Source organism: Anabrus simplex, chromosome 2 (assembly GCF_040414725.1).
Source record: "Anabrus simplex isolate iqAnaSimp1 chromosome 2, ASM4041472v1, whole genome shotgun sequence".
NCBI lineage: Eukaryota > Metazoa > Arthropoda > Insecta > Orthoptera > Tettigoniidae > Anabrus > Anabrus simplex.
In genome coordinates this window covers 347721162-347741354 of record NC_090266.1, presented here as the reverse complement: position 1 = coordinate 347741354, position 20193 = coordinate 347721162, and the positions used below count along the sequence as shown (strand labels likewise).

Below are 20193 nucleotides of genomic sequence, written 5' to 3'. Positions count from 1 at the left end.
CTGATATGAAGGAGACAGCTGACATAGTGATAGTCTACAATTTGCAGAGCAGTAAAAATATGTCTGCCTGTGTACAGGTTTCGTATACCAAAAATAGGCCTATTCCTTGGTAAATTATCTTCTTTACCTGACCTCAGGTTTGTATCAGGGCCAGAAGCACAATGAATATGTTACGGGCCCACCTGCAGGAAACAAAATTTGGCCTCCTCAAAGAAATTGTACAAAATTTATCAATAACACACATAAAATTAAGTACAGCATATACAATCTATATCCATTTAATATATACAATGGACTTACAGTTAAAAACCCAGTCTAGAAAGCCAAAATAATGGCCAAGAGGTTTTGTTGTGCCGATCACACGACACCTCGTAATCTGCAGGCCTTCGGACTGAGCAGCGGTTGCTTGGTAGGCAAAGGCCCTTCAGGGCTGTTGTGTAATTGGCTTTTGTTTACTATTAAAAAAAGGAATAATTCATTCATAGATTTTGAAAATAAATATTATGTGGGGGCTGAAACACCGTACAACATAAATAAATATATGTTTCTATGTTATGTTTTTAAATTCTTTAAACCTTACTGTACTGACAGAGTCTAAAGAAACAGGTTCACATGATGTACTTCGTGGAATACAAAGGCACTGATGATTTCAATGACATCAGTGGATGTCACATTCGATGCTGATTTGTCTTTTCACGAGAATTTAATCCTGATGTAAACATGGTATGTCCACGCCTCTGCCAAAGAAAGAGTTGTGATTTGCTGAGCATGCAGTACCGACCTCCACTCCGTCAACGTCTTGTGTTCAGACGTACAGGGCTGCGCATCTCATACGATAACAGTGCAAAGATCTGCACTTCTGAATAAACGACTAAATCTAGATTCTGTTCACTTAGTTTATTGAACACATTCACAATGCACTGCCTATGATCACTTCTGAGCGGTATTCCTCTTTTGTGCTTCACTACACACGATGGTCCTACCTCTTGCTCCACTTCTCTCACTATGAATACTGACACTGACTGCCGCTGCAAGATGCAACACCTCATCTCCACGCTGTACAGCTTGGGAATTTCCATCACTACGAGAAGACTTCCTGTATTACACCACACCTTGTGCCTTCATTTCTCCTTATTTAATCACTATGTTATTTTTTTTAAATATATATATAAATATATATACACACCGGTATATATGACAACCATATTTTAATTTGATTACGTACTCTTCCAAACTCTCTAAATGAAATAAAATAAAATTAATGCCACGTACAGAACTACTTTTCTTCAAGCTCCCATACAGTCGAGTGAGTGCGACGGTTGCTTCTTCAATCAACTCTGTCTATGTCCACGTGCAAAGGCAATATGCTCCGCCTATTTGTTTACATCAGGATTAAACTCTTATAAAAAGACATAGGCCTATGAGCAGACTGAGTTCGCTGAGTCTGTCATGAGACATACATTTTGCAGGTAGTTCTTTAGATGTCTCAGTTTCAAAAATAATTGTTTTGCGGAATAAGCAATAAGAGAAATAGTTAGACCTAAAATACGATATTTTGGTACTAATTTCCATTAGTTTTCCTTACAATAACTTGGCACAGGCCTTCTTGAGTGCATGCCGCTCATGTTAAGAGAGATGGCTGTGCTAGACTGCACCCAAATGCAACCACCTGGTAATAACTACTTATGAACTGTAAAAACAATCTTTTCAGCCCATTCTACATCAGCATATGATGTTTCCGTGCAGAGTGGCATTCGAGTAAAATTATGTATTCATTTATTTTTGGTGGGGAAGTTTGAAGGTCCCTTAAGCCACAGACCCACGTGCATTGCAGGCCTTGCAGGGCCTAATGTTCCTCCACTAATCGGAGCAACTTGACTAAAAGCTCCAAAATGACTAGATAGTCTGGAAAAACGGAAATTAAAATTTATGACTTGTGTTATACTTTTAGTTAATCATTTTAAAATCCAATAGAAATTTGAAATTTCAAACTATAGTATGTTAAACTTGGATAAAGCAGTAGGATTTTAAATAACCTCAATTTAAAGCATTACAAAATTCCAGATTTTAGCTTATCTTTTTATATATCCATATTGCAAACAAACAGTTGCTGGACAATCTGATGAAACAGTCTTTACATTGGCTTGTTTCCAGCAAAACTTTGGTACCGTATACGGGGGTGAAAGATAGAGGAACTCAGGATATTTTATTCTTAAGTTAGAAGTAACAGATATGAAAAAGAGAATGACTGCTCATACAAGTAGGTAGGAATAATGACAGAAGAGTACCCAAAATGAAGAGATAAAAGCTAAATTAGGAATAAACTTGATCAATGAAGTTGTGCGTACCAACTGGCTTCAGCGGTAGGACCATGTGAGGCAAACTTTCTCTCTACTAAAAAACATTTACAAGTTGCTTTACGTCGCACCGACACAGACAGGTCTTACGGTGACGATGGGAGGGCTAGGAGTGGGAAGGAACCAGCCATGGCCTTAATTAAGGTACAGCCCCAGCATTTGCCTGGTGTGAAAATAGAAAACCACGGAAAACCATCTTCAGGGCTGCCGACAGTGGGGTTCACACCCACTATCTGCCAAATACTGGATACTGGCCGCACTTAAGCGACTACAGCTATTGAGCTCAGTCTGCTAAAAAAAAATATATATACACGAGGATTGGGGCAAAAGTCATGGCAACTATTTTTTTTCTTGTAGATATGTGAATGAATCAAAAACGTATATGTCTCGTGGGAAAGTTCTGCAGGCATAGTGTGTATGCAGAACAACAGATGGCTCTGTGATAGCTGGTAGTAACGCAGCGAGGGCTGTGAAATCAGTCAGTTGGTGAGTGTCCTGCGAGATGAAAGTAACCCATGTTGAGCAGCGGGCTTACATCAAAGTAGCCGTTCTCCGAGGGAGAAATGCGATGGAATGTCACAGTGAATTAGTGGAAGCCCTTGGGAATAATGCCCTACCATACCCTACAGTAGCACGGTGGGTAAGTAAGTAAGTAAGAAAGTAACATGTTTTATTTATCCTGGCAAAGTTAGCGATGTACTCCCTTTCTTACACTTAACCAGTCTTAACCTAGAACACTTAATAATAACTACTGATGATAATAATATGATAATATGAACAATAATAACAGTAATAGCATTAACAAAAGTAACCACACTTAAAAAGATCATATCATCTATATAAATCGTACGTAGAGTAAATTAAGAATATAATTATGAATAATGAGTTCTATAACAACTACTTAAGAAAAAGTTTAGAAAATATATACATATCTACAGTACACCGAAATATCGCCTTCAGTTGAGAGGTGAAAAGAAGGATTAGTAAGAAGGAAAAGAAGAAGAAGATCTGTGAAAGGAAGAGGGAAATGATGATGAAGAGGCAGTATGAGTAGGTGTTTTCAGGTCATAATTTGATGATTCATGCATGTTTACCTAGTATTTCGACACAGACATATTTAAAAGCTAAGCTGCTGGACATGCTTCTGACGTCCACTGGTAAGAGATTTCATTGTCAGGCTGCGGTAACGGTGAATGATTTCGTGTAGATTGCTGTTCTGTGTACAGGAAGGGATAAACACATGGCGCTGCAGGATCGGATAATTTTGTTATGGTCTGTAGAGAGGAGCTTCATTCGATCACGGAGATAGGCTGGTTGAGAACTTTTAAGAATAGTATGCAAGAAGCAAAGAGTATGAAGTGTGCGTCGTTCTTGCAGGCGAGCCACCCGAGCCACGTGTAAGACGGTGTGACATGGTCAGAGTAACGAGGTCCACAGATAAATCTTACACAAGCATTCTGAGCACACTGTAATTTCCTTCCCCAGTCTACTCCTAGGTTGTTGTAAACTATATCGCAATAATCAAAATGAGGTAATGCGAGTGATTCAACAAGAATTTTCTTTAGTTTAAAAGGGAAAGTGAATTTGAATTTACTGAGACAGCGTAGCATTCCGTATATTTTTCTACACACAGATATAGTTTGGGCAGACCAGGACAGATGTTTGTCAAATATTATACCAAGATTTCTTACATTCTGGCTATACTATATCGGAGTACCACTTATGGACAACTGTGGTAACGCTGTTCGATTGAGTTTGCAAAGTAATTTAGGGTAACCCATAATTATTGCCTGGGATTTTGATGGGTTTAATTTTAATCTGTAATTTCTGGCCCATACATCTATGCTCATCAAGCCTTCATTCAGGTGACATGTTTCTGAGTGTATGTTTTCGGGTTTGCTGTGTATATATATCTGTAGGTCATCAGCATATAAGTGGTATTTACAGTGTTTTAATCCAGAAGATATGCCATTTATATAGGGTAGGAAAGTTTCAGCAAGGACATGTGTCAACCAGTGATGAGCAACGTTCGGGACAACCTGTCAGTGTGCGGACCGACGTGGCACGCGCCGTCATCGAGCAACTCCTGGATGCTTTTTTGCTAGTTGTTTTACGTCGCACCGACACAGATAGGTCTTATGGCGACGATGGGACAGGAAAAGCCTAGGAGTGGGAAGGAAGCGGCCGTGGCCTTAATTAAGGTACAGCCCCAGCATTTGCCTGGTGTGAAAATGGGAAACCACGGAAAACCATTTTCAGGGCTGCCGACAGTGGGGTTCGAACCTACTATCTCCTGAATACTGGATACTGGCCGCACTTAAGCGACTGCAGCTATCGAGCTCGGTAACTCCTGGATGAAGACAGACGATGGATGCTACTGAGTTAGAGAGGGCAAGTGGCATCGAGAAACGCACCGCCCACAGGATATTGCGTCATGAGCTGCAATTGTGCAAAATCGCATCGCGGTGGGTACCGCATGCACTGACGGAAGTTCAAAGGTGGGTGCGCTATGCAATATGCTCCCACCACCTTGCACACTGGCAAAAGGACGGCGATCATTTCTTGTCACGAACAATCGTCATCGATGAATTTTGGGCCAGGGCACACAAACCAGAACTGAAACGTCAGTCCGTGGAGTGGCGACATGCTGGATCACCAAGGAGGCAGAAGCTCAGTCAGAATCCTTCCCCAGTCACATTCATAGTGATCGTTGCATATGACATCAGGGGTGTCATTGTTTGCCACTTTGTTTCACATGGCAGAACAGTGACCACACAGTACTACAGGGACTTCCTGGTGCGACAGGTACGACGTGGCGTTCAGGAGAAACGTCCAGATCTTGTGGACAGTGCAATAATCCTGCACAACAATGCAATACCACATAAAGCAGAGTGTGTAGGGCAGCTACTGCGACGTTGGGGATGGGAAGAATTGGAACACCCACCGTACTCTCCTGACATTTCACCCTGTGACTTTCATATCATTCGAAAGATTAAGGAACCACAACGTGGTAGGCGGTTTGCAACACAAGAGGACATTGCTAATGCTGTGCGTCAACAGGTGACCTGATTCACACATGGTGCTGCAAATGCTGTGGCAGATGGTATTCAGCGCCTCCCACATCGTTGGCAGCGTGTGGTGTCGGTAGCAGGGGACTACTTTGAGGGTCTTTAGGCCAGGTTTGTCATGTCAACTTTATGTGTACAGTGTTGTCATTCTTTTGCACCGGGAAGGCCATATTGCCCTGTATACTACCGAAATAAATTAGTGTGTTACAAAATCTCAGTGCTATTCATTGTCCACACATGTATTTAACACCTTGTCCTTTCGTCTGTATATGTCTCATTTTCCAACCAGACTGGTATCTTCAAGAAAAAAAATAGTTGCCATGACTTTTGCCCCAACCCTTGTATAAATGGTTAGTCCAATCAATAAATAAAGCCCAGAGTGTGTACTAAAAATTTGGGGGGGTTTTTTACCAAAAAGGCCATGTGCACTAACTTTGTAACGCTAATGATTCTACAGGAAATTTGCCTATTATGCGTTATAGCACGTGTTCCAAGGTACCTGCCAGACAAGCACTGTTTAGCTGGGTACCGGTAACTGGCTTGTTCCTGGTAGGGCTTGCTAATTCTGAGTGGACATAAGAGTGTGTGAAGGTTGCTACTTAAAAACTACACATCAATGTGGGGTACAGACAGAAGGGTTGCCAACTTTTGGTCGATCAACGACCGGTACATTCTGCTAGTTCACTATAAACTTAAGACAAGTAACACCGGTGTATACTTAGTCTTGTCAGAAATATGTGGTTTTAAAGAATAACATAAATATAGTTAAAAGATATTTTATTCTCCATGTAATATATTTATATTACACCTATTGTGAACGCATAACACAAATCATTTCTCAAAATCGTCACCGTTTGCCTTTACATAAGTCACAGGCCAATTATCTATTGCAGCACACGTGATCTTCAAAGGGAAATCCGGCACTGCTTTCAACAGAGCGCGCTTCAGGCTGTCTATACTATCTATCAATCAATCAATCAATCAATCAATCAATCAATCAATCAATCAATCAATCAATACTGATCTGCATTTAGGGCAGTCGCCCAGGTGGCAGATTCCCTATCTGTTGCTTTCCTAGCCTTTTCCTAAACGATTTCAAAGAAATTGGAAATTTATTGAACATCTCCCTTGGTAAGTTATTCCAATCCCTAACTCCCCTTCCTATAAATGAATGGCTTCCACTCCTGGGTGGTCTTGGTTCTGTGAGCTGGCGCTAAATCTTGTTCGAAATTCCATTCTCGATAGTTAAAGAGTGCGTTGCTTAAGGGCTTTATTACTGATTCTAACAATGTCTCTAATGTGCTGATGTCTTCACCCACTGCTCAAAGAAATGGAGCTCACAGGTGCCAAAATATCAAACACTCCACCAAACCATTACTGAAGCAGGATGATGGCCTTGTTGGATCCTCAAAGCTCTTGCACGGGCTTTACTAGATGATGAGATATACACCTTGTCATTTTGAACATTAAAAGACTTTTCAACAGCAAAATTTTTTTCCATCTGTAAAAGGAACCATCCTGCACCTATCTCAAGCGTACCTCTACAGCAGGCATATCATTAATTCAGCCTGAGGGCCCCATTCACACAGACGCATAACGACTGTCGTTTGTTTACTCGCTAGCAGCCTTCTCGGAATAGATGTTCTGCAGCAGTGGTCAGTGCTGCCGACCTCTGTACTTAGAAACGTTTCGATTGTTCCCCGTTCTTGCCGTGCGGATGGTTAGGATTAGAATAGGATCTGGACAAGACGATTGGTCTGGACGGTTAGGATTCTTGCCATGGTGAAGACCATTGTTCTGGACGGTTAGAAGCCGCAAAGCGGCCTTAGGCCCCTAGTTTCGTAATGTTACATTTACTTGCGCTTTTATTGTGCTGCGGTTGGTAACAGATTATGAACAACATTCTTGACGGGAAGGAGATCACGTGCTACTTTACACTGGCCAATAGGAATACAAGTAGCTACTTCAGAAATTAAAATGGCATGTAATAATCTTAATTAGGTTATAAAAGTAAACGTGCTTCTAGGGGCGGAATTGTGTATTCCTGGACATCGCAATGAACACATCTCTCCTCTGAGATGCTCTCCAAGTAAGATTTCATTAATTTCACTTCTAACATTACAAATATGGTGACCCATGGGCTAAACTAATACCAGGGTGTATGTCAACGTAGGAAAAATTAATGTGTTGAAAGTATGGAGATCAGCTAGGCCTACTTGATTAAGTAGGATGTTTCTAGCTGTCATTGGAGAGATGGTGTGAAATGACATTTAGATGAATAAACTTTATGGGAAGAGGACTTAGGGATTGGAATAATTTACCAAGGGTGATGTTAATTGGTTTTAGGAAATCTAGCACCTGTGTGACGGCTCTTAAATGCAGATCAGGGATTATATGCATATTGAGGTTATATTGAACGATGTTTTCGTGTGGCAGATTTTGTATGCAATGTAATGAGAGATAATTTGAGAAGCATTAATGTTTTCACAACCGTTTAAGTCTTAGTATAAGGCCTTACAATGTAATGTTAACAGTAAGGCTACACAGTTATCATCTAAAAGTTACACTTCCTAATACTGCTACGAAGATTGGTACTCACGGGCTGTATTTTTACCCACCCTAAACCCTATTATAATATCGTCCATACCAACAGAAGACTTACTTCCAGTTCTGGAGAATCATCAACACTGTCCCAGTCAATAGTGTAATTCTGTTCAGTAGATATTCCATTGGTAGCTGTACTCCGCACTGCCTCAACAGGAAGAATCAAGTCACCACGACGAAAATACTCCAAAACATCATTCGGAATAGGAATAACTATAGCTTCAACTGATACGTCCATAAATAAAGGATACCACTTATCGAAAGAAAACTTCTCTATATCTGCTGATATCATGTTTTCCTAACCTGACGTTCTCCACCAAACAAATCAACACTATAACACACATTAGCCTTCAGTCGCAATTCGCGCTCTCAGAGAGGTTACAACTTAACATCAGTTCCCGCGTACAGTAGCAAACAAGAATGTCTTGTCTTGTCTTGCGGATATTTATTTGGGATTCAACAAATTCTTTCCCAGTCACGACACAATTAATATATTACACTTATATCACAAAAGCACACGGTTACATCACTAATGCCCGATTTTAGCATGATCACACGTAGATCTTGTCTTGTCTTGCGGATATTTATTTGGGATTCAACAAATTCTTTCCCAGTCACGAGACAATTAATATATTACACTTATATCACAAAAACACACGGTTACATCACTAATGCCCGATTTTAGCATGATCACACGTAGATAGGTGCACTTACAGAAGCAAAATTATATCGGGTATGAGTAGGGTCATGGAATTATTACATTCTATTCTGAGCAGAGACACAAATAACTTAGTAAGCTGGAATAGGAGTAACGTCTTACACTGTACAAGATCGGAAAGTAAAAAAAAAAAAAAGAAAAACACCTTGATACAGTATCTACTCACCAGGAACATATAGAAGTGCCACCTCACAAACATGTCGGAACAAAACAACTGAAAAACTAGATCATAATTACAATTTTATGTGAGTGTTATCAAGGTATTCGTTTAAAATAGTAATGATCGTAGGCGAAGGTTGGTGCAACAAAACTGAAAGTCGTGCAGGGAAAGATACTTGAACTTTAAGTAATTTCTGCATTAAAATGGCCTGGTGATGTGCATATTGGGGGCAATGAAAAAACAGGTGGTCACTATCGCCCTCAGATTCTCCGCAGGAACAAGTTGGGTCGTTCGTAATGTGAAATCGAGTTAAATATACTGGGGTTAAGGCATGATTAAAACGTAGGCGGATGATATTGGTAATGTGACGTCGTGTATACGTACCATTTGCAAACCACGGCAGTGTGGGAATACTCGGTTGAATTTGATAGTAATGTTGGCCTTTCGTACGAGCAGATAATCGCCATTGTGTGCACCATGTGTGTTGAGCTGCAGTTTTGATATGTGGAAAAAAGTCGGGAATAGGTATTTTAATTTGTAATATATTCGCGGTATCTGCACTGGCGTCTTTCGCTGCTATATCGGCCATATCGTTGCCTACGTGCCGATTGTGCCCTTTAATCCATATTAGCGTTATAACAAAACCGGATGTTTCAAGTCGAAGTAGAAGAGACTTAACTTCGTAGACATATGTATTTGTATGAGGGGCGAGTGATTGCAGAGCTTGTAAAACAATTTGAGAATCGCTGAATATATTTATTTTTTTGGAGTGCAACTGTTGAACATATACGAGGGCTTGGTATATGGCATATAATTCTGCTGTAAAGATAGTTAAATTATTAGGTAATGGATATTTAAAGCTAATGAGTAATTGTGGATCGTAAAATGCTGCTCCGACTCCAGTATTTGATTTTGACCCATCGGTAAATAGGTGGTAATCTGGTGAGGTTATGGGACTTTTAAGTTTCTTATGAGCGTATAATGTGGGATAAGGTGCAGACGTTGCTTGGTTTGATGCATTTGAAGGGGCAATGATAATAGAAGGACGGAATGTTTGAATGTCATAGTGGTATGAATACGTATTAACTCGTGGTGTACGAAGTATAGTCTCAGTAAGATGGTGGATTTCAGCATAAGCCATGTATATGGCGGGATACCGATGATTGGGAGGAGGACGCTGTTGATAATATTCATATAATAATTGTAATTTAGGGACAATAAGGGAGTTCGTTCTACTAATATGTTTAAGTAAGAATTTTTTGGAAAGTTTTATCCTGCGAATATACAGTGGTTCTTCCGTAGTTTCTACTAATAAAACGTTAGTTGGTGTTGTGCGGAGGGCACCCACACTGATACGTAGTGTGGAAAATTGGAGACGATCCAAAGCTAATAAACTATGTTTAGAGGTTAAATCAATAATGTGGGCGCTATAATCAAGTATGGACCGAATGGTTGCATGATATAGGTGTTGTGCTGACAAGGGGTCAGCACCCCATGCACGTTTCGTTACCGTTCGTAGGATGGTGATATAACGATCAGATTTCCGAATAAGATGTCGTATATGAGTTTGCCATGTGAGTTTGTGGTCGATATATATTCCTAAATATAAGTGTTGTGAAACCAAGGGAATGCTATAGGTGTCAAAGTTTATAGGGCTTTTATCAAAGGTTCGTTTATGTGTAAAGATCATCGCTGCACATTTAGATATAGAAAGGGAAAGTCCATGGGCCGTTACCCACCGAAAGACTAAACATAAAACCCGAGATATTGTGGCTCTACAAAGGTCAATGTGGGAGTCAGTACAATAAATAACATAATCATCCGCGTAAGCTAGAACACGAGCGTGTGGTAGCACAAGAGATTCGAGCTCTTTCACGTAAAGGGCAAACAAAATTCCACTGAGTATCGAACCCTGTGGTAAACCTTGTGATGTATAACGGCTATCAATTGTCTGTTGGGGAGATTTAATAGTTAACCGGCGGTTAGTAAATAATTGATTTAAGATAGAAAGGAATTGGATGGGGAATCCAGCACTAAATAATTTCTCCCAGAGGATATGCAATAACACAGCATCATAGGCCCCTTTAATATCCAAAAAAACTGCCACGATAGATTGTTTCCGCCATTTTGCTAACAAGATGTCGAGTAAGAAAATAATGATAGGGTCTTGTGTACTATTACCCCATCGAAAGGCAAACTGATACTTGGGTAATAGCGAGTGATATTCCAATACCCACGCCATTCGTTTCATAAGGATTTTACAAAAGACTTTGCGTATACACGATCCCAGAACTATGCCTCGGAAATTTTCAGGTTCGGTAGGTCGTTTTGTTGGTTTCAGAATGGGTGTGAAGAAAAACTCGTTCCATGATGCTGGTACATGTAATGTCTCGAAAATACTATTATAATATTTGAGTAAATAAATTTGGACATGGGGGGGTAAGGCCTTGAGCATTTGATATGTAATTGCATCAGGTCCTGGTGATGAGCTATTGACATTACATAATACAGAGTGTAATTCGTTATATGTAATTGGATTCAAAAGGGAAATAAAAGAACAAGAATTATTCTGTGAGGTGGGTAAAAAGAGTGGATTTACGGTAACAGGGGCAAGGGTGTGTAAAAAATCTTCTAGAACTTGTCGCGGGTAAGCAGAAGAAGTTTGGTATTGGAAAGTTCTCGTGATCATGCGGATCGCGTTCCAAAATTTCGTTGCTGGAAGTTGTGGAGTTAATTGAGAAATAAAAGATTGCCAAGCTTTTCGCTTTTTTGCATTAAAGACGAGCTTTGTTTTCGCAGTATGATTTCGCAATTGAAAATAGTGCTGCTGCGTCATTGATTGGCGATATTGTTTGAATAATTGTTTGCACTTATGAATAAGATCGTGACATTCTTTGTCCCACCATTTTAGTTCATATTCCTGTGGGTGGGTCGTCACTTTTAATGGTCGACACGGATGAAACATGTTTAAATATTGGGTTAAATAAGGGAGTAAGAGGGAAAAGGAAATAGGGGACTTGTGTTTCTGTTGCAAGATATAATTGAGGTATGATTGATAGTTAGAAACATTGAAATTTTTATAAGATCGAACGTTACTTATACAGGAGGATGTCTGAAACTGGGAATGTGGTGGGTGAATACCATATGTGATGAGAATTGGGAAGTGATCACTAGTGTGAGTATCAGATAATGTATGCCAGGTGGTGACAGGGGCCATAGTTGTGCGGCAGAAAGTAAGGTCTACTGCGCTGGGTGGAGATCCAGGCGGAGTTAAACGGGTCGGGGAGCCGTCATTTAAAAGAAACAAATTCTGATGAGTTGAAGTAGTAAGTAAGTTGGAACCTTTGATTGTATCCACCATACATCCTCACCGAGAAGAAAACGATGTGGAAATGTGTCAAATTGTTGAATAAAATGCATCCATTGATTCTGAGTAATGTAAATGTGGGGAGGGCAATAGATGTTTAAGAAACAAGTGTTATGGTGTACTATTCCTACAGCATAAGTGTGCGGGATGATATATTGTAAAGAGAAATGTGTAACTGATAAGGAAGTATGAACACATGTGGCAACTCCATCAAAGCCGTTACCATCATGTCGGAAAACTTGATAACCTCGTAATCGAAAAATGAAATGCGGTTGAACCCACGTTTCTTGTAAGCAGATAAAATGAGCTCGTGTTTCATTCAGCAATATTTGTAACTCATGTCGTTTAGAGGCGGCACTTCGACAATTCCATTGGAGTAAAGTAATCATGCTAGTATGTTCATGATAGAGTCTCGTAGTTTATATAATACATGGTGAAGTTGAGGTTCGTGACCCATACTTTGGATTAACATTACCAGCAATTGCTGGATTTCTTGTTGAAGGCGTTCCTTGGAAGGAGGATAATGTATATCTTGAAGGGTTGTAGAGGGTTGCTGCCTAGCAGATGTGGGCGCACTTGGGGGATATGCTAGTTGCAGAGGTTGTTGCATGGCACTCGTTGACGGGATCGAATGTACTGGAACCGAAGATTCGTTTCGCAGAATGGCCATGTATCCTTGTCGGTCGAAACCGGGTTCGGGTGTAGGAGGGGGAGATTGCATGATCACTTGGATGAACTTACGCTTACGCGGGTTGGGAGTCGCAGGGGATGGGGGATTCGACGGTAGAGGAGGGAACTGAAGTTCTTGTTGCTCGGCATGATAAATTGGAAGGGCGATACGGGCTTTAGCTTCGGGAAAAGATATGTTTTCAGTACTCATTAATTTTTAATGGTGACCTGATACTTATGTTCTGGACAAATTGAGGAACCTGTGACATGGTTTTTCTTACAGTACGCACATTATGTAAATTGCTCCGTACACGCCTGGGTTTCATGTTGTTGCGCACATTTCCCACAACGAGCGTTTTTCGCTTGACATTGCCGAATTGTATGCCCATAGCGCTGGCATTTGCGACAGCGAATGGGTGAAAAGATGTAAGGTTCAACTTCCATGTACACCTTGTATAAGGCGACATGGGAGGGTAATGTTTGTGATCTGAAAACAATTTTTACTGAACCCGTAGGAAGGTATTGGGTTTCGCCATCTTGAATTGCACGGCGATTAAGTCGTTGCACGCTTTTAACTGGTGCCTCGGATTCCAGGTACTGTAGTATGTCATCATTCGATAAACCTTTTTCAACTCCACGAATAATGCCTACTCTTAACACTTGTGATGATGGAATGTAAGCTTTAATTTTGAGGGTTTCAAGCATAGGATTACTCAAAAATGCGTTTGCTTGAGAAGCCGTATGGAAGGTAACTTGTAGTCGATTACGCCCTTTACGTTGGATCGATTTGACATTGAGTTTAGTTTCGTAAAATCGGCGACCAAGTGCCATGGGGTGTAAATTGCCGATGTTTTGCTCGTTTATGGATTCAACAAATACGAAGAAAGGTCCATGATGAAAACGATTATAATATTCCGGGGTAGAAGCCACTTGGGACGCCTCGGATTGATTGTTAGATTGTTCGGAATTAGAACGGTCTACCACTTCCGTATTACGCCTCTGTTCATCAGACTCAGTTGACTGAGAACCTTGCTGTCGTGTCGTATTACTGGATGAATTGGTTATGGGTTCCTCTTCCATAGGTACTACTATTTCACGCTCCACTCGTAAGGAATTCCCGGTTACCGCCGACGTTCCTCCACTGTCGGTCTCCATTGCTTGTCACTCCCGCACCACACTTGAACGAAAACACAAGTGGTTACCACTACCGCGCACCTCTGACTCGCACAAGTAGAGTAGTGTACCGTACCACTATCACTGCGTGACTGATCACACGTAGATAGATGCACTTAAAGAAGCAAAATTATATCGGGTATGAGTAGGTTCATGGAATAGCAAACAAGAATCAAGCAACACCAACTACAATCTGACAGACCACAATACAGAAACCAACATGGCGGAATAATTAGGCCGCTAATCTGCTGTGAGACGCAACTGGATATTATTTCCTAACTGTTATAATTAACGCAGATAACTTTCATAATCGTCATAAAGAAGAATTAGTATGTGAAGTAAAAATCAAATTTCCTCAGTTATAAAAACCGAAACGTTTTAAAATTACATAACCGGGCGAGTTGGCCGTGCGCGTAGAGGCGCGCGGCTGTGAGCTTGCATCCGGGAGATAGTAGGTTCGAATCCCACTATCAGCAGCCCTGAAGATGGTTTTCCGTGGTTTCCCAATTTCACACCAGGCAAATGCTGGGGCTGTACCTTAATTAAGGCCACGGCCGCTTCCTTCCAACTCCTAGGCCTTTCCTATCCCATCGTCGCCATAAGACCTATCTGTGTCGGTGCGACGTAAAGCCGCTAGCGAAAAAAAAATTACATACCAAAATCGAAACAAATATTCGACCAAATTTCATAAACCTACAGCCAGTAAGTTTGACAGTGACAAAATGTAAGTAATCAATATTCGTTGGTAAAACAACAACGCGCAATGCATTACAAGAAAAACACAAAACATCCATAACAGTAAAATGAGATACCGCACTCAGTAAACAAAAGGTATTCAACAACCAAAGCTATTTTGCTTGCTTGCTTGCTGATGCTTATGGGCTGTGTCTACGACATTTCACCCAGTCAATACTCCCTTACTTATGACATAGAACGAGTACTAACGAACACTTCCGTTCAAGAAGATATGTTTGATCTTGCAAGTAGGTTACACAAACACTATTTTTCACTATATCACATAATAATCCTAGTTTGCTACATAACACTGATCCCATAAGAGAAACTTCCGTTCTTGCAAACACACTTCTTCTATAGTGTCACACACTCTGATAAACCGACATAGCACTCTCAAGGAATACTCTAATGATATGAGGAATCACTCAAATGGAACCATTAAACACATGAGAACATCTCACCATATATTGTTGACAGAATTATAACACGATATTGGCTTCATCCAGAAACAAATTTAGAACTCTAATAATCTCTACGGTAGGATTACATAGCGAACAAGAAACTCTGGTTGGAAATACCTGCTTGAGTCGCGTGAGATTAGTCATAAGATTTTTACGTGGGTTGTCATATAAAGAACATTCAAATATGATGTGGTTTGGGTCTCCATTAGTAATATTTGTATCACACAAACAGTTTGTATCCTGCGTTAAATGGAAACGAGATCTATATTGTGGGGTAAGGGCATGATTAAACCGTAACCGAATGATGTTAATAATATGTCGTCTAGAATAGGATCCTCGCATATACCATGGTTTAACCGGAATTGTTGGTTGTAAATGATAATAAAAGTTACCTTTGACTTGTGCAGTCTGTCGCCAGTAATTCTGTCATTCTTTACGACCAGCTTGTCGAACAGCTACTACATAGTCAGAAGAAGGAACAATATTGTTAGTATTAGGAACAGGGAGACGAGAAGCTTGTTTTGCAAGACAATCTACTTGTTCATTTCCTAAGATAACCATATGTCCTGGTACCCATACTGATGTTATATAAATACCGAAATTGTCAAGCATATAGAGAAGACTCTTGACATTGTATACATACCAATTACAGGATAACCCATACGAGACCAACGACTGTAATGCACTCAGCGAATCCGTATATATCGTAACCCTCGTATAGTCCTGACGCTGAACAAAAAGTAAAGCCTGCTGTATAGCGAATAGCTCCGCAGTAAAAATCGAAACTTCACTAGGTAAACCATATTGTTTTTTGACATTTAGAGAAGGTATATAATAAGCGGCCCCAACTCCAGTAGTATTCTTGGCCCCATCTGTAAATATGTTTAAGCTTTGCGCTATACCGGAAAGTTTCACTCTTTTAATAGGACGATTCTCTGTCTCCTGCAAACAAATAACGCTAGTATAGCTACTACATGTAGGCCATATTATCTGAGGCTTATAATAAGAAACTGCATAGGGTAAAGTATAGGGCAGTAAATTAACGCTGTGTATTAATGTATGCTGTTTCGACTTCAATGTGGTGAAAGCATGATACAGAACTGGCAATCGTCGCAAACCCTGACGCCGTAAGGAATAATACTCGGAGAGTAGCTGTAACTTCGGAATTAAAGGATGACTTGTCAGAGAAAATTTCTTGAGTAAATATTGTGTAGCAAGTATTTTTCTACGCACATGTAAAGGAGCTTCGCAAGATTCGACTAAAAGTGCATTTGTAGGTGTTGACTTCAAAGCTCCAATACATGAGCGTATTGCTTTATATTGACAGATGTTAAGAGTATTCAAGTTCGTATCCGATGCCAAATCAAAAATATGTGATCCGTAGTCCAATATCGCTCTAATAGTAGTTTTATACAAGGATAGCGCCACAACTGGATCTGCTCCCCATTGCCTACGGGTTACAGCTTGTATTATCTGAATATACCTGACGCTTTTCGAACGCAAATATAAAAAATGTTGTTTCCATGTAAGTTTCTGATCGATAAATAACCCAAGATATTTATGGTGACTGACTACGGGGATTTCATACTGATCAAAGGAAAGTGGTGATCGATCATAGGTTCGGTGATGTGTAAATATCATCGCTCGACATTTCGCTATAGAAAGATTTAACCCATGGGCTTCTAACCATGTTCTGGCTTCGTGAAGCCTGTAGATAATATGTTGCCTACATAGCTGTAAATTCTCATGCGTATAATAAAGCCAAAAATCGTCAGCATACGCATGTATTCGAGCATGACGGAGAATGACCGTTTCGAAATCCTTCATGAAAAGAGCGAAAAGAATACCACTTAGAATATCGCCCTGCGGCAAACCATTACTTACCTGCCCGGGTTGGATTGAATAATGTGACGATTTAAATCTCAGTGTTCGATATGTAAGAAGTTGTCTGAGAATAATAATAAATCCCTCAGGAAACTTAAGAGTTGCAAGCTTTTCCCATAGTATGTTCAAAGGTACAAAATCATAAGCCCGCTGAATATCAAGGAAAACCGCTATGGTATTATATTTTCTGTGACGGGCTAATAACAAGTCTATAACAAAACTATTAAATGCATCATATATACTACGTCCCTTAAAAAAGGCATATTGATATCGAGGCGTCAAGTTACAGTATTCCAATACCCATATAATCCTTCGAAGTAAGGTCTTTAAAAAGAATTTACGGAGGCACGAACCTAGCACTATACCGCGATAATAATTAGCTTCAGTGGGTAATTGCTTATTTTTAAGAATAGGAATCAGAAAAAATTCATTCCAATTAACTGGGGTACTGTAAGTGCGAAAAATATCATTGTACATGTTTAATAATACCTTCTTGGCCCTAAGAGGTAATAATTTAAGCATCTGTTATGATACATTATCTGGACCGGGGGATGAATTCGAACACGATTGTAGAACTGCTTCTAATTCCTGATAATCGCATAGTTGTAACAATACGGAAAAACTTGCATCTTGTGTGTCGTGTGAATGAACATACTGTGATACGACATAGTCTGGCGTCTCTCGAACAAGAAAATCGGACAAGACCTGACCTGGGATAGTCATGTCAGGGGAATGTTGCGTAATTCTTGTGATTGCCCTAATGGCATTCCACAAGGCTGCGATTGGAACCTGACACGTGAAGGACGATATAAACTCCTTCCAAGCGACACGACGTTTTCTATGAAAAATTCTGCGAGTCTGAGCTATGTGTCTTTTGAGCCGAAAATGATTTTCAGATGTGGCTTGCTGCCTATATTGTCGGAAAAGCACCTTACGGGTTTGAATCAGTAAATGGCATTCCTCATCCCACCATTTAACATTCGTAGGTTTCCTAGAAGATAAAGGAGATGTGGCGATGATGGGGTGGTGAAGATTAATATAATCTGTTAAAATCTGAAGTAAAATTTGATAGGAAAAAATATTGTCCGATATTTTTTGCAACGCATCCTCAATGTAAGAGGTATATATTTGCGGTTTAAATCTCCGCAACGAACGAACCGTGTTATTGTGAACTGTATGCGTCGGTGAAGAAATAGGTCGGCCTACACCATATGAAATAGCAATGGGAAAGTGATCACTTGAGTAAGTATCACTTAAAGTGTGCCATGTAGTGATAGACACCATACTTCGCCTACACAATGTTAAATCTACTGCACTAGGAGGGGCAGAAGGCGCAGTCAATCGCGTAGGAGAGCCATAATTCAAAATAGCAAATGAATGGTTCTTTACTGCATTAAGGAACTGCGTACCTTGAGGTGTGTCCAAATTTCCTCCCCACACCGTATGGTGAATATTAAAATCTCCAAATATAAAAACATATGGTTCTGCAGTAAATTGCTGGAAAAATTGATCCATTGTCTCTCATTAATGTAAACGTCAGGTGGACAATAGATGCTCACAAGCAAAATATGCATATAATATAATCCTATAACATATGTATGGGGTATGGCCTGAATATTCGAATGAATTCTATATGTCACTGAAGAGTGTACCAAAAAGGCAACCCCACCATAACCGGGGCCATCCTCACGTAAAACTTTATAATTAGGATACACGATGCGAGTAGCAGGATCAAACCAAGTTTCTTGTATAGCTAAAAATTGAGGTACGGTTTCCTGAATCAATTTAAAGAGCTCATGACGCTTGTTCATGAGACTTCTAGAATTCCATTGAGTGATTCTGATCATAGAATTGAATGAAACTGCAAATTTTGTCTCTTAACTGGTATACATTATGAGCTAACGCTGGGTGATCACCCAACAATTGCACCAATTGATGAATAGATTGATAAAGACCACTTTGGAGATGGTCCCTTTGCCTATGAAATGATGAAAGCGGTTGCGCCATTGGAGCGCTACTAGTGGCAGCAGGCTCATCCAAAGATGCCTCCATCCTCTGGCTTGCGCCATTGGAAAAAGTTGTAACCCGTGAAGTAACCATCTCCGTACGGGGAATCTCTCGAACCAAATTATAATAACCATCCCGATCATATCCTGGGGCTGGTACTGGTCTAGGTGATTTCAAAATTACTTGCGTAAATTTTCTCTTACGGGGATTTTCCTGTGTAGGAGTCGGCTCCTCCCTAGTTAAAGGGGAAAATTTTGGGAATTGTCCACAACATTATATTCAATAGGTTGAACTTTCTGTACAGCGTCCTTGAAAAATAAGTTCTGATTGCTCATGATCTTTTTAATACTGACTTGCTGCTGGTGAGCTGGACAGTCAACGGCTCCAGTTGAATGGGTGCCACGACAATGCACGCATTGCAGGAATGTTTCTGTACAGTTCGCCGTAGTATGATGCAATGCACATTTCCCACACCTTGGACTTGTGGCCCTGCAATGTTTATCAACGTGACCGTACCGTTGGCAATTTTTACAGAGGATTGGAGCAAAAACATATGGCTCCACCTCTAAATGCACCTGATATAATGACACATACTGTGGGAGATTTTGCACCCGAAAAACCACCTTTATAGATCCCGTGGGGACATACTGAGTTCCTTCCTCGCTAACAACTCTACGGTTCAAACGCCGTACTGATTTTATGGCCGCTGTAGACTTTAAGTGTTTTAATATAGTAGCCTCATTTAACGTTTTTTCTACTCCCCTGATAACTCCTACACGCAATACATTGGAGCTTGGTATGTATGCCCGGAGCTTAAGCTCAACTAATAAAGGGTGTTTCAAAAATGAATTCGCCTGCACGGCATATACAAATTCTATTTGTACTCTATTTCGACCCTTACGGGCCACGGATTTAATTCCTGGAATATTGTTCTCATAGAACTACCCAAGGTCATGGGGTGCATGTTACCAACATTGCCTGATGCCGTGG

General features: G+C 40.3%; 1 protein-coding gene across 1 annotated transcript in view; it reads right to left on the bottom strand.

Moving 5' to 3' along the window:
- LOC136862826 (translation initiation factor eIF2 assembly protein) overlaps nucleotides 1-8425 on the bottom strand; it is a 152199-nt gene extending 143774 nt beyond the window's left edge. Inside the window, exon 1 of the mRNA XM_067139091.2 lies at nucleotides 8088-8425. Within this exon, the coding sequence (XP_066995192.2) occupies nucleotides 8088-8321 (234 nt within the window). The 5' untranslated portion in view covers nucleotides 8322-8425. The remainder of the gene's footprint in view (nucleotides 1-8087) is intronic.
- Between the last annotated feature and the right edge of the window lie 11768 nt (nucleotides 8426-20193).